Here is a 12,455-nt window from a genome sequence, read left to right as displayed (position 1 = left end):
TTCAGAATCAATTTACAAAGCAGATGTTTAAAAGTAAAGAGTAGTGTGCTAAAAACACATTGATGATTTTTTGATTTAATTTCTTCTTTCCAAGACCCACCCTGTAGTGGCTGACTTATGCTATCATATAGTCTTTGTTTTTTCAGGGACAAGTATGTAAACTGTTGCAAAACTAAGGGCCTAGCTTTTGCTATCACAGCCACGCTGGTCAAATAAGAAAGAAAAGAACAGACAGAAAACTGAGAGTATGATTTATTTCTCTGTTTGATACTGTTACCTAATGTCGCTGTGCGACCAGACTTCCCACTAAAGCCATTAGGTTTCCACGGTTCCTTTCACTGGCCCTTAAGAAGGTCATAAGCAGCAATTAATTTTCTTCCCGTTGTGTGAAGGTGTGCTATGGGAACAGTTAATTATTATTTCCCTTTTCCCTTGCTTGACTCAAACGAAGTGCTATTGGTTTCATTGTTTTTTTAATTTTATATAATCTCTATATATATTAAATTTTATTTTTATTATTTATTATTATGATTATTATTATTATATTTATTATCAATTATTTTAATATATATAATTTTATATATTTTTAATAAGGAGTGGAGAAAGTAATGCCAGATTTGGTGTGTTGATACCCCTGTTCATTTCTTCCACTGAAGCCAAAGAAATTCAGAGATTTACACTAGTTTTTTATTGATTTAGTACAGTCAAAATATTTTATAAGGCTTGCAACATTATGATGTGTTAGCTTTTTTTTTTTTTTTTTCTGCATGATGTGTACGTTTAAATAAGGTAGTTTTTCAAAGCTAGTAAAAATTTGTTGGGTAAGTCAGATAAATCATTGTATTTTTTATTGTACCCCACTTATATTCTCTTATATTTGTGACTCAGATATCTTTAATATCTACTTTGTTGGCATCAGTGTTGGTACTCTTTCAGCAGCTTTCCTTTATTCTGTTGTAATGAGACAGCTTTGTTGAGGAAATTTTGCTGGAATATGAAGTTGTTCTATAGCCACTGTAACAATATAGAGGAAAAGGTGTCCCTTTGTCCTTGGGTTCCATTCTACAGACAAGAACTCACCACTGATTTCTTGATCCTAAGAGCTCTAATGCTCTTTAGAGTCCTTACCCACTTGCCTTTGATTTCCAGTGAACTGAACTGGCAGTGGTAAGTGTCACATGAGCTCACCTGAAATTTATAAATTCATTCATTATTCCTAAACTTATTTTCTGCTGGGGTGTCACTAACTGCAGCATCACTTAAAAGTCCAGAGTGCTTGATGGATTCCCTGTATCAATGTTTGCTCAAAACATGTGAAAGAGAAATCCTAGCACTCTGGTTGTTCACAATTCTGTGCTGAAGGAAATGATATAAATAGATTGAGATTTGTGATGTATGAATATCACTAATATTGACATTGAGAAGGAGAGGAGAAAGGAGAAGATATCTATTATACCAAACTGATACAAAAGTGAAGAAAATGTCCTGGCATACTTGTTTGAAACTGTGAAAAAGGCTAGTGTGTAGCACTGTTACACTGATTTATTTTGGTTGATTAATTCCGTTATACTTAATAGCAAATATTTTCCATGTATTTTCTATTTAGACATGTCTGCTTAAATCTTAGGGGGCACTCTGTACATCCTTTGGATGTATTTATATTAATTAGCAGAAAGCTATATATATATTTCATCCTGAGCCAGGCATTGAATGAGTAACACTTGCATTCTTTTTTTTTTTTTTTTTTTTAAGAGTTAGCTTTTATGTTTTATGTTCTTCAAACCATAGCATGAAACTTGTTCACTATAAATCTACAAAGAAAATTAAATTTTACTAAACCAGTCAGGGAATGCAAAAATGATGCCAACTGACTTGAAAAGCATGGCTTTGCATACAGATTTTGGAAGTGGAATCTGAATGCCTAATACAACTTTTCTGTATGAAAGTGTTAGTTCTTGTAATATCAACTTCTTCTGTGTCCATTTAAATCTGCTGGTTTGCAGTTTTAAAACATTCATTCACTCTCTTTGTATACCTTTGTTACACTGTGACCATCTGCCCCTTTGTATTTCTCTACTGGCTCTTGTGCACTGCATGTTTGATGTATTTAGATACTGCACAAGTGGATGAGAATGATGATTTCGAAGATCTTTTATTTTACATCTAGCATTTTCTGAAGGTGAGTATTTACTGGTGATCCATGTCTGTTTTGCGTGCTGAAGGTAATAATCATAAAAACTCAGTTTGTGCTATTAATAGCAGATATGTAAATTAATAGAAGTAATGTGTGTGTAGGAAATATGGTAAATATTTTAAATTTTGGAAGGAAGTTGCCTATAGAGGATTTTTTCTAGTCAATTGAATAACAAGGATGGAAGATTTCATAGGCTTAATTATATAATTGTTTTTGGTAGTTTTGTCTTTTTCAAAATACTTGCCTTTTTCATACTCCATAATCAGACAAGTGCTCTAGAAATGCTTTTGGAGACTGCTATAGATGTGGCTCTAGGAAAGGGTCCTAGTGCCGGCTCCAGGGTGCAACACCAGCAGAGGGCTCTGAAGAAGACTAGCTTCTGGCCTGAGAACAGACTTGACAGACAGCTCCTCCCTAAATACACAAGAAAAACTGGTGGTAGATCTGGCTCCTGAAAGTTATCTGGAAATGTTTGGAACTGTGATTCAGAATGTGGGCGTGTTGGGAATTCCTTTCAAAGTGGTGAATTTAGTTAAGGGGAATCTAGGTGGCCACCTCGAACCTTTACCTGATCTTTCACAAAAAGGTTGCGAGATTGAATTCATATACAATTTGGAATCTAGATCAAAATACTTGTTGCAGGTCTGAAAAGCTGCAAATAAATGCATTTTTCAGATAGCTTTGAATTTTCTTTCTCATTGGCTGGTCTGCATTTTGCCAGTTCACATTAGAAATGTAAGGCTGCAATGTGGTTCCAAGTAATTGTTTTAGCAATTAGAAATCACAGGGTTGTCATGACACAAGTGCACTCTATTTTGATTGCTGTGTCCTCTGAGCTACCAGCATGGTGGTGTTTCGGTCTGCAAAAGATATCAGAGTACACTTTTTTTTTTTTTTTTCCCCTTTGTAAAGATCCCTCTGGTTATGACCCAAGGACTGGGCAGTGCAGCTTTAGGGCAACTTGACACTTGATGAAATAGCACAGAAATTGCAACTGAGGAGCTGCTCAGCAATGCAAGTTCTGTAAAGGGTGGTGGACTGCTTCAGGAGCCTGCTTTTATGTGTAGCTTTGTTATACACAGTTTGTGTATCTGGCATAAACAGGACCCGTATTCTCCAACTCATGAAATACCAGACAGAAACTGGGACCTGAGGGCAGGCCTCCAAATATTCCAGGATAAAAGACCTGAGTGTGTCATGACCAGCAGTGCAAGAGACAGAAACCTGAAACTAGAAAGTTAAGTTAGACATTATAAAGTTAGAGGCTACCTTTAAAAAGTAAGGGGCAGAAATTGAGAGGAACTCATCAACCCTGAAAGTCTGTTTAAAAAGTGTGCTGAAATAAATATGCCGGTATTTCAGCATGCATTCAACTGTTTTACTATTAGCAGAGAAAATAATAAATGATAAAACTTCGTAATTTATTTATCAAGAGTCATGGCTTTTAATGATGCATGATAATCTATTCCTTGAGATATTCCTTGTCATTAGGGGATGGTTTCTGCTGATGGCATCTTCTGCTCAAGGCATTAGTATTTCATTGGGTAGCCATGGGAACAAATAAGACCTTTCAAACACACTTTAATAAATCTCTCTGAGTTGAATTTATTGCTTTCCTAAAGGACACCAAAGCGTAAGCTTTGACATCCTCCTACATGTAAGTTTGCAGGTTACTAAGAGAATGTTTATTTTTTTTTCCATTTCTTTCCCACAGTATTATTTGCAATGTATGTAGTGATTCTAAAAGCTAAGGGCACATACTTATCCATGCTAATCTCACTGGTAATATCTGTCAATTCATATAATAGAAATTATGTTCACACAGAGAAGCTTATACACCTAAGAACTGTTGTCTACAGTATATATGGAAAAAAACATGTAGAAGATGAAAATTTGAATAATGATGCACAAAATAGAAAACAGCAGTGAACTGTCATCCATAGTCTTTCAGCAAAAGGGAAATGAACTGGTTTTGATAGCATTCTTTTTCACATCAGAGGGAAAGCTTCATAGAAAAGGAGACTTACAGATAAAAATTTAACTCCCTCACACAATATATATTAATAAAAAGGAAAGGAACTTCAGCTCCAGATCTCAGCCGGTTGCTTTTGATTGCTGTGTGGCTAGTAAAAATAAAACTCAAATACACAAATAAATACATTTAAAAAAATCAAAAGGTAAAGGGAATATCCTTGGTTGATCAATTGAATATACAACAATAATTAGAAAATTCTTTCAGCTATATACAGTGGTAACTTACACAACTGCTTTAAACAGAGACCAATAAAAAAACTATGGAGTAATCCAGTATCCTTTAACAAAAGAGCATGAATGGGAGTGATTTTATTTCCATGCCCTGTCTTGTCAGAACTCATCACACTGTCTTATTAGGTGTTGGTCCTGTGAAATGAGCTCCTCACAGTTAACAAACCATTGTCTGTTTCAAAAGCTTTGCACAGTGCTCATCATGATGGTTGGGTGAACCACACTATGAGGAATGGTCCTACCCTCAATGGTACGAGTTCTTCCTCTAAAAAAATCCAGCATAGTGGAGCCCAAACAAGTCCTCTACTCAGGACAGAATGAGCCAATCTTAAAGTGCAAATATAATTAGTCTGAAAAAATTCAATCTCAATTTTGTGGTCCGGTACCACCACTATCAAACTGTTCCCAATCTTGCTGTTCCCACAGCTGATTCCATCACCTTCATGTGCACTCTTTGGCATAATAATGCTATCCAGGCCTTGGACACAGTGTAAATAGACTTTTGCTGTTGAGTGTACATTTTCTCAATTGTTGGCCAGCTATACAGAAAAAAATATAGCTAGGTATTAATAGTTTGCATTTCCACATCAATTCTCCTTGCTCAAGCAAAATTCCTGATTGATATATATACATATATATATACATAGTTCCTGCAGAAATAATTCTGCAGTGTTCAGCATATGAGTTATTATTTCTAACAAGAGGAGTAATAATATAAAAAAAAATCTCAAGTAATTAAAGATGTGATGTCACACACCTTTTTTTCATATCTTGTTACATCTCGTTACACAATAGGCCTGGCTGTGAGCTGCTGTCCATGCTTTTTTTTTTTTTTTTTTTTTTTTTTTTTAAGCAGTTTGAGTTCTCTGATTTGATTCTGCTAATTTGTTGGTTGGTATGGTTACAGCCATGTGAAACCTATGCTGTGGCCAACACTGTACTCCTCGTGAACACCCTTTTTGCTATTGCATGACTCTTCTCTGTGAACAAACAAGAGTCTGTGATGTCTGGGTAACAGCTCTACATATGGCATTCACCACAGCGCTTTCCACATACTGGAACCCGGTGTGCACTATGTTACATACAGGAGATGCAGGAGATGAATTCTTGCTCTCATTCTGTCTGCAGAGACTTGCAGTGACAAAAGGTCTGTAATATGGCCAGCCAAGAATTAGTCCTGGTTTATGCTTAGAGGTGGAAGGCAATTGTTTGTTTCCTATCATCATTGTCTAAGTGATGGACAGGAGATAGAGCAGCACTCCTGTTGCCAGATTTTCAATTCACATGTACTGGTGTGCCAAATCAGAGTAGCTTGTTGGGATATTTTTCAGTTTACAACAACTTGGGTGGACTGATTTAAATCATATTTTTAGGGGGGAGACCCTTATGAATGAGAGCGTAACTCGTTGGAATGCAATTTTTTGTCAGGTTAGTCAAAGAACAACAACAACAAAACAACACTAATTACCCTTTTCACACACCAGATCCAGGTCATTTTTATCAAATAGAATGAAATTATTTTGAACTTAGCCCTTAGAAAAGGCATTTGTGAAAACAAACGTTTACATATTTGTACATGTAAATAAATAAAGTCCAATTACCACAATTAACATACAGCTTCCTAAGCCTGTCAGCTTCGTAAGCTTTCTGGACTGAGTTCTGGCTTGAACACAATGAGGGAGGCCAGTTCAGGCCATTGAGTGGCCTGAATGACATTTAGACCTAATTTGGCCTAATGACAGTTAGACTAATGATGCCAACATATCCAAAAGCTTTTTTTTTTCTACCTGGACCTAGCCTACACTCTTCATAGCCATTAAATGCTACACAAGCAGCTGTCTTATTCCTCCTTCCAGGAGAACAACCAATCTATACCTATCTATACATGCCAAATATCTTGTTGTCTAAATGTCTTTGTCAGCAGTTTTAAAGAGCCAACATCTCTCCTTCACCTCACCCCTAGCAACTTTTTCAATTAACTTCTTGTTACTTGGAAAAAAAGGAACTTTTTCTGTGCTAACAGATTACTAATTACACTTCTAATTCCATTTAATTCCACTCTTACATGAGGCATTTCAGTGAAAGGAATGTGTACATGCATTCATATGAGGGATGTCACTTCATGTGGCTGTCATTGAAAAAAATACCATAGATCCAGATTCATCCCTCCTTTGAAGAAATGCAGTCTTCTCAGGTCGTGTTATATTTCCTACAAACAGTTTTTTAAATAAAAGGAAATCTTTTAAACATTATGGAAATTAAGTACCACTGCATACTACTGATAAATTGCTGCAGCATTTAACAAGACAATATCTGGATTCTGTGCTGTATGAAGGGAAAGGTTCGTAGTTAGCTGTGTGTATAAAAACTGTGTTTAATTCTCTGCATGCAGCTATTGTAATATAAAGTCCAAAGTTTAAAAGGTGGTTCAGTCATGGGTGAAGTGCAGTTCAAAGTTGCAATCTTGCCAACTGTTTCATTTTAAAATGACTTCTTTCTCTTCATATAATAGCAGCCGCTTTCATTTTGCTTTACCCACACAGATCACAAATCCTTCACTCTATTAAAAAACACCCAAAAGACTTAATTGAACAAAACAAGAGTACTTAGTAAAAGCTAACAAAGGTTATTACTTCTGATTTCACAGTATGCTACAGTAGCTCTTTTTTCCAAGTTACTGCCTATGAAATGAGTCATGAGTATGTTGCCCTAGTCAGATGTAATGGACAGCCTCTTTGAGATAATCCTAACCCAGTCTTCTGTATACAAAAAAAATAAAAATAATAATGTTACAGGCTTTTGACATCTTCTACCAAAACATTTAAATCTGTATTTATTTTTTAAATAAAGCAGTTATCCTTCATAGAGCTGCTAGGTGTTGTCACTTTCACAAGCATTTTTGCGAAGAGAAGGGTTTTTGAAAGACCTTTTCCATAGATGTTAGATGAAGGGTAGCAATTGCAAAGCAAGCACCGGCATTCTTCAGCTTCATTAAGGTGCCATCAGATAGAACAGGATGATCTTCTCCACGTGCCAACTGTAATTTTGTTGAATTAAGACTTAAACTGTAAAAGGTGTAGTGTCTGCCTCATAGGTTTTGCAACGGAAGTCTTTCAGCTTCTGCAACATAACATAAAAAATAATAATAATAAAAAATAAATAAATATCTGAATGATTGCTTGTAAAGAGCTTAACTTAAAATTACTAATGGCAAAGCAGAAAGTTAGTATTTAGAAGACATTTGAAGACTGCAAATAAAATAGTAACAAAACCAGATTATATGTTTGCAATTCCAGATAAGTAATGTCTGTCACTGAACTGAAATATATTGAAAAAATAGGAGACTATTATTTTACTATATTTTGTTCTCAGGGAACCACTAATACCGCTAATTGTGTTCACCTTGTTAAAATATTTTTGCAAGTCTTACCTGTTTGAATCTGGGAAACTTCCTAATATGTTTTTCTATTTGAAAGAAGATACCTTCAGTGCTTCAATAAATTTCCCCTTGAGAGTATGTTAATTAGGGGAAATTTTATAAAGTAAAGTTCACAAAAATTAAAGGGGTTGCAAATCCATGGTATTTGGAAGTACTGTAGCCATTTCCTAGGTTTAATTTCAGCCCCGTTGTAATATAACAGTCTAGGAGAAGCTTAATTTTAAATACTGAATCAGTACATAGTTTACAATACAGTTCAAAAGATGGCTGCCTACCCCGATTATACATATCAATCCTCAGATAAATCAGAAGACGTATGATCCCTCTGGCAAAGGGAGTTATGCATTTGGACCCTTTGTTACTGTGCTGAGTGTTTTAACAATGTCAGTATGTGAAATGTCATGGTGCAAGAAACTTACATGATAGTTGTCTCGAGAAATGCATAATTGAGGGAATCATGGATTTGTGGGGTAGTTCAGGTTGGAAAAGACCTCAGGGTCATTTTATGCACCCTCCTTCTCACAAAGTGTTGCTTAATTATATTAAAGATCATTCCATGATAATGTAGGGAATTAGTCAAATCACCAAGTTAAACTAACAGAGTCAAATACATTAGGTAACTTTAGATGGGGGAACCAGGCAGAAGATTCAGTTTATGTAAAAGGATGCAATTCTGATCTGTAAGTACATGATTTCTAGATTTTATTATCTGAGAGCAAAAGGGCAAAACATCCAGATCGCAAACAGCAGAGGTGTCTGTGCCTGGTATAATTAAGAGGAAGCTTGTTAGTGAAATTTTCTGAACCATACACAGAAATAAGTGTGTTTAGCCATGGCTAATGAGCCATGGCTGGAAGAAGGAGGAGGTATGTTAAGATGGCATTTCTTTTTTGCTGAAAATAACTAAGTTCTCTGATATTATTTATTTGTGCAGTCAGATTTTAAACCTACTTGTAAGAGTGCATAATCATGTGGTGGCTTATAGACTGTATGGGAAGGTTTAAGAATATTGCTAATTTTTAGTTAAATCAAAACAGTTATGAAAGTTTTGATGTTGTTTTATAGGGATTTGCTGTGACTTCTTTGCATCACTGTCTCATTTTCAAAGAAGCTCTCAAATCTTCCGTGTTGTGATTAGTTCATTTTCTATGTCAGTATGTTATTCTGCAATGTCAAGACCTAGGTCAAAATACCTGCAGTTTGACAATCAGCATTTTTGTTTTTTCTTTATCTGAATTTGATAGAGAATTTTCCAAAGAAAGAGAAAAAGCCAAGGCCCGAGGGGACTTTCAGAAGCTACGTGAAAAGCAACAGCTCGAAGAAGATCTGAAGGGGTATTTAGACTGGATTACACAGGCAGAAGATATTGACCCTGAGAATGATGAAGAGGTTGATGAAGAAGGCAAACGGAACAGTACGTGTTCTTTACTTAGTGCTACTTCTGTGTGGGGCAGTTTGATTGCTTTTAGTGAGTTACAATGGGGAGAATGCAGCCTATGTGGTGGTGTTGTCTGTTTTTTAGTTTGCAAAAACATTTGTTAACAGAACAATCATGTCTACTAATATGTTAACAAATGAAGTTATGGAAGATAATTTAGAATTTTACAGTAAATATTTGCTCTGACTTGTCCATGTACAAATCATTGCCTGCACTCAATCGCTACTGAGATTTAAAACTTTATTTCTGTTCTGTGAAAAGTTAGTGCATACATGCCCCTAGGTGTTGTCATAAATCCTTGGTCAAGAAGAATACATTCTTACCTGTAGGTGCATGCACAGAAATCATAGCTCACGGCCAGAACTATGGTAAAGAAAATAACCTTGTGTTATTAGGACTTTTTTGAGGTTTGAAGTAAGAATTTCAAAAAATAGTAAAAGTTACATAGTTTGATACAGAGGTATCTGTTTTTAAACTTAGCTCTGTAATGTATGTAGTTAAGTTTTTGAAAATATTTTTATTTTTATGAAACGTACCAGTCCTTTTGTTTGCAATAAAAGCAGGGCCTGAATTTGCATTGCTGACAGAAGGGAAATATGATTTTATGATAAGCTGGGAAGCAACTTGTGGGATGATGATGTCAATATCACCATAAAAGGAGTAATCTATATCTAAATAAAAATCCATAGCACAAGCATAGTTTGATCTAGAGCAGAGCAAATAAGCCAAAGATTTAATAGAGTTCACTGTGCTTGGTGATTGCTAATAATTTTATATGGAAGATACACACAAATTATGGGGTTGTGAATGAGTATAAAATTCTAAAGCTGAGAAGTGAATGATTACACATTCTACAGAGTAAAATCCAGTGTACAAGGCTGTCATGCAGGGTTGTGGGTGATGGCCAGATATGCACAATTGTGATGGACTTGGTTTCAAAGTCTGCAGATGAAATTTCAGGAATTTTTTGCATCGTGTTCAAATTGCCTGCTCATTAATTTGCTGTGAATAACCCTTTGCCCCATCATTCCTTAAACATCTTCTAGATCATGTAGGTCTTTCATAAAATCAAAAATACTTGTTTCCTTACTTGTGTTTGAGAGAGCTTTTTGACTTAGACATAGTTCTAGGACAAATTAAGAGTTGGAGGAGACTTCCAGAGTAACAAGAGGATTGGGAATGTTGTTAAAAGAACTTTAAAATGAATCTCAAGAATTGAATTTCGGATAGTTGCTTCTATTTTAAATATACAGTATCAGAGCTAACTTATTAACATAGAAATACCAAAGAAGAGTAGAAGCTCCTTTATCAGTGTTATAAAACTACTGAATACTTTATATGTGTTTTATCTTCAAAGCCCTAATACTGTCAGCTGGTCATAATACCCTTACAATGCAAATATTTGCAGTTTTCTTTTGACTACAGAGAAAAACAGTTAAAATGGAGATTTAATAAGTGAATGAATTTACTGCAGTCTCATCAATACAGCATTGCTTTTCAATGAATAATGCTTCCTTTGCAGGTGGTCAGCTTTTGTATACTTAGTGTGTATCTCTTTAGTCCTGTCAACTTAATTTCTACTACTGTAGCAAGAGAGAGTGTAGGGAAAGCTGGCAGACCTAATGTGATTCCTACTTCTGCAAGCTCTGCTAGAAGCTGAGCTCTGCTTCATTCTACTTCATCATAGAATGAAGTGAACTAAGAAATCAGGATGGTGATTGGCACCAGTATACTAAGGGTATACTAGTATACCCTTAGCTGTGGCAGATCTTGGTCATCTTCTTCTGGCAAGATACTGTCTTAAGCATTGTTTTTTTCTCCACAAAGCAGACATAGTGCATGTAATCACCTGGAATGTTTTTTTAAGTCATATATTCCAGGCATCTTGTGAAAATCACTTCTGGTTTGTCTGAGTTGTAAAGGTTCACAAAACATTTTGCACAAGCTCACTGGTTTGTTTCACAGTAAACTGTTAACCTGCCAGCATTCTTTTAGCACTGAGCACGTCATATGTGGACGTTTGAGTGGAAATTCCAGCGAATGGACTGTCTCCTAGCACTCTTCTGGGTTTGTGCATATGCGCTTAAATATGTGGCAGTGTCATCCATTTTTAGCATCATCTGCAACAGGGTGTGAAGGACAAAGGTTTGCTCAATCACTTCACCTTCTTGCATTTAAGATGTGTTCTGCTGCACATCCTATTGCATGGGAAGGTGAGATGAGAGAGGGCATGAGCTGTCTATTCCACTTACTCCAGAGAAAGCTGTTGGGTTAGGAGCATAATTATGATGATGAACTAATTCTTTGAGAGTCAGATGAAATTTAGCTAGCTATCACCAGGTTAATAATCTTGAGTAGTAAGCTTGGGAAATGATTTTAGTCCAAATGTACCAATGATTTCTAGAACTATCTTTGAAGCAAGTGGTAGAGCTGGGCCTGAAGATGGATAGAATAAGCATTTGCAAGCTGCTGAGCAGCCATGGCCCCTACTTCAAATGGCTAAGCCTCTGGACAGTCATGACAGCCATTGAGTAGGATGGTGATGGAAGATCACCATGATCTTCAGTGATGTGGTAGAGCTTTGGGTTTAGGATATGGGAGATCTCTCCATGACAGGAATAGATACTGATCTAAAAGACAGTTAAAATCAATGATTATTGGCTTCTTGTATGGTCATTAAAAATGTAGTTAAATTTCTGAGACCACAGCATTTTACAAGTTCTAACCAGATAACTGAATTTTTACTAAGTTATTTATATATGAATCCCATGTATTTGTGCATTTTGTTGCATATAGTGGGCAGGTATCCAGTATTGTCAAGTAATGTACAACCTTTTAACTACTAGAATTGCCAGCATGTTTCTAGTAAATGTTAAAAGCTTTCATCTTTATTAATTAAACAACAGCTTGTTACCCTGAAATCAATGAAAGAAAACACCACCACCCTTTGTCTTCAAAGGAATGTGAATTTAGCTCAAAATGCAAAAATACAAGTGAGAGGTGATGGTTATAGCTCTGATAAATTATGCAGCCGGTAATTTCAATTTGTTTTGCCTAACATTACTTGTGTTGTGTATCTGGACACGTTTTTATTGATTTTTTTATTTTTTTTTTGCGTT

General features: G+C 35.7%; 1 protein-coding gene across 1 annotated transcript in view; it reads left to right on the top strand.

Moving 5' to 3' along the window:
* CACNA1D (calcium voltage-gated channel subunit alpha1 D) overlaps positions 1-12,455 on the top strand; it is a 189,868-nt gene that overhangs the window by 89,210 nt on the left and 88,203 nt on the right. The window contains 1 exon segment of the mRNA XM_032194296.1: positions 9,143-9,312. Within this exon segment, the coding sequence (XP_032050187.1) occupies positions 9,143-9,312 (170 nt within the window).

The sequence above is a fragment of the Aythya fuligula genome, chromosome 10 (genome assembly GCF_009819795.1).
Source record: "Aythya fuligula isolate bAytFul2 chromosome 10, bAytFul2.pri, whole genome shotgun sequence".
Classification (NCBI taxonomy): domain Eukaryota; kingdom Metazoa; phylum Chordata; class Aves; order Anseriformes; family Anatidae; genus Aythya; species Aythya fuligula.
The sequence above is the reverse complement of the archived record's forward strand: the minus strand, read 5'-3'. Positions and strand labels throughout refer to the sequence as shown.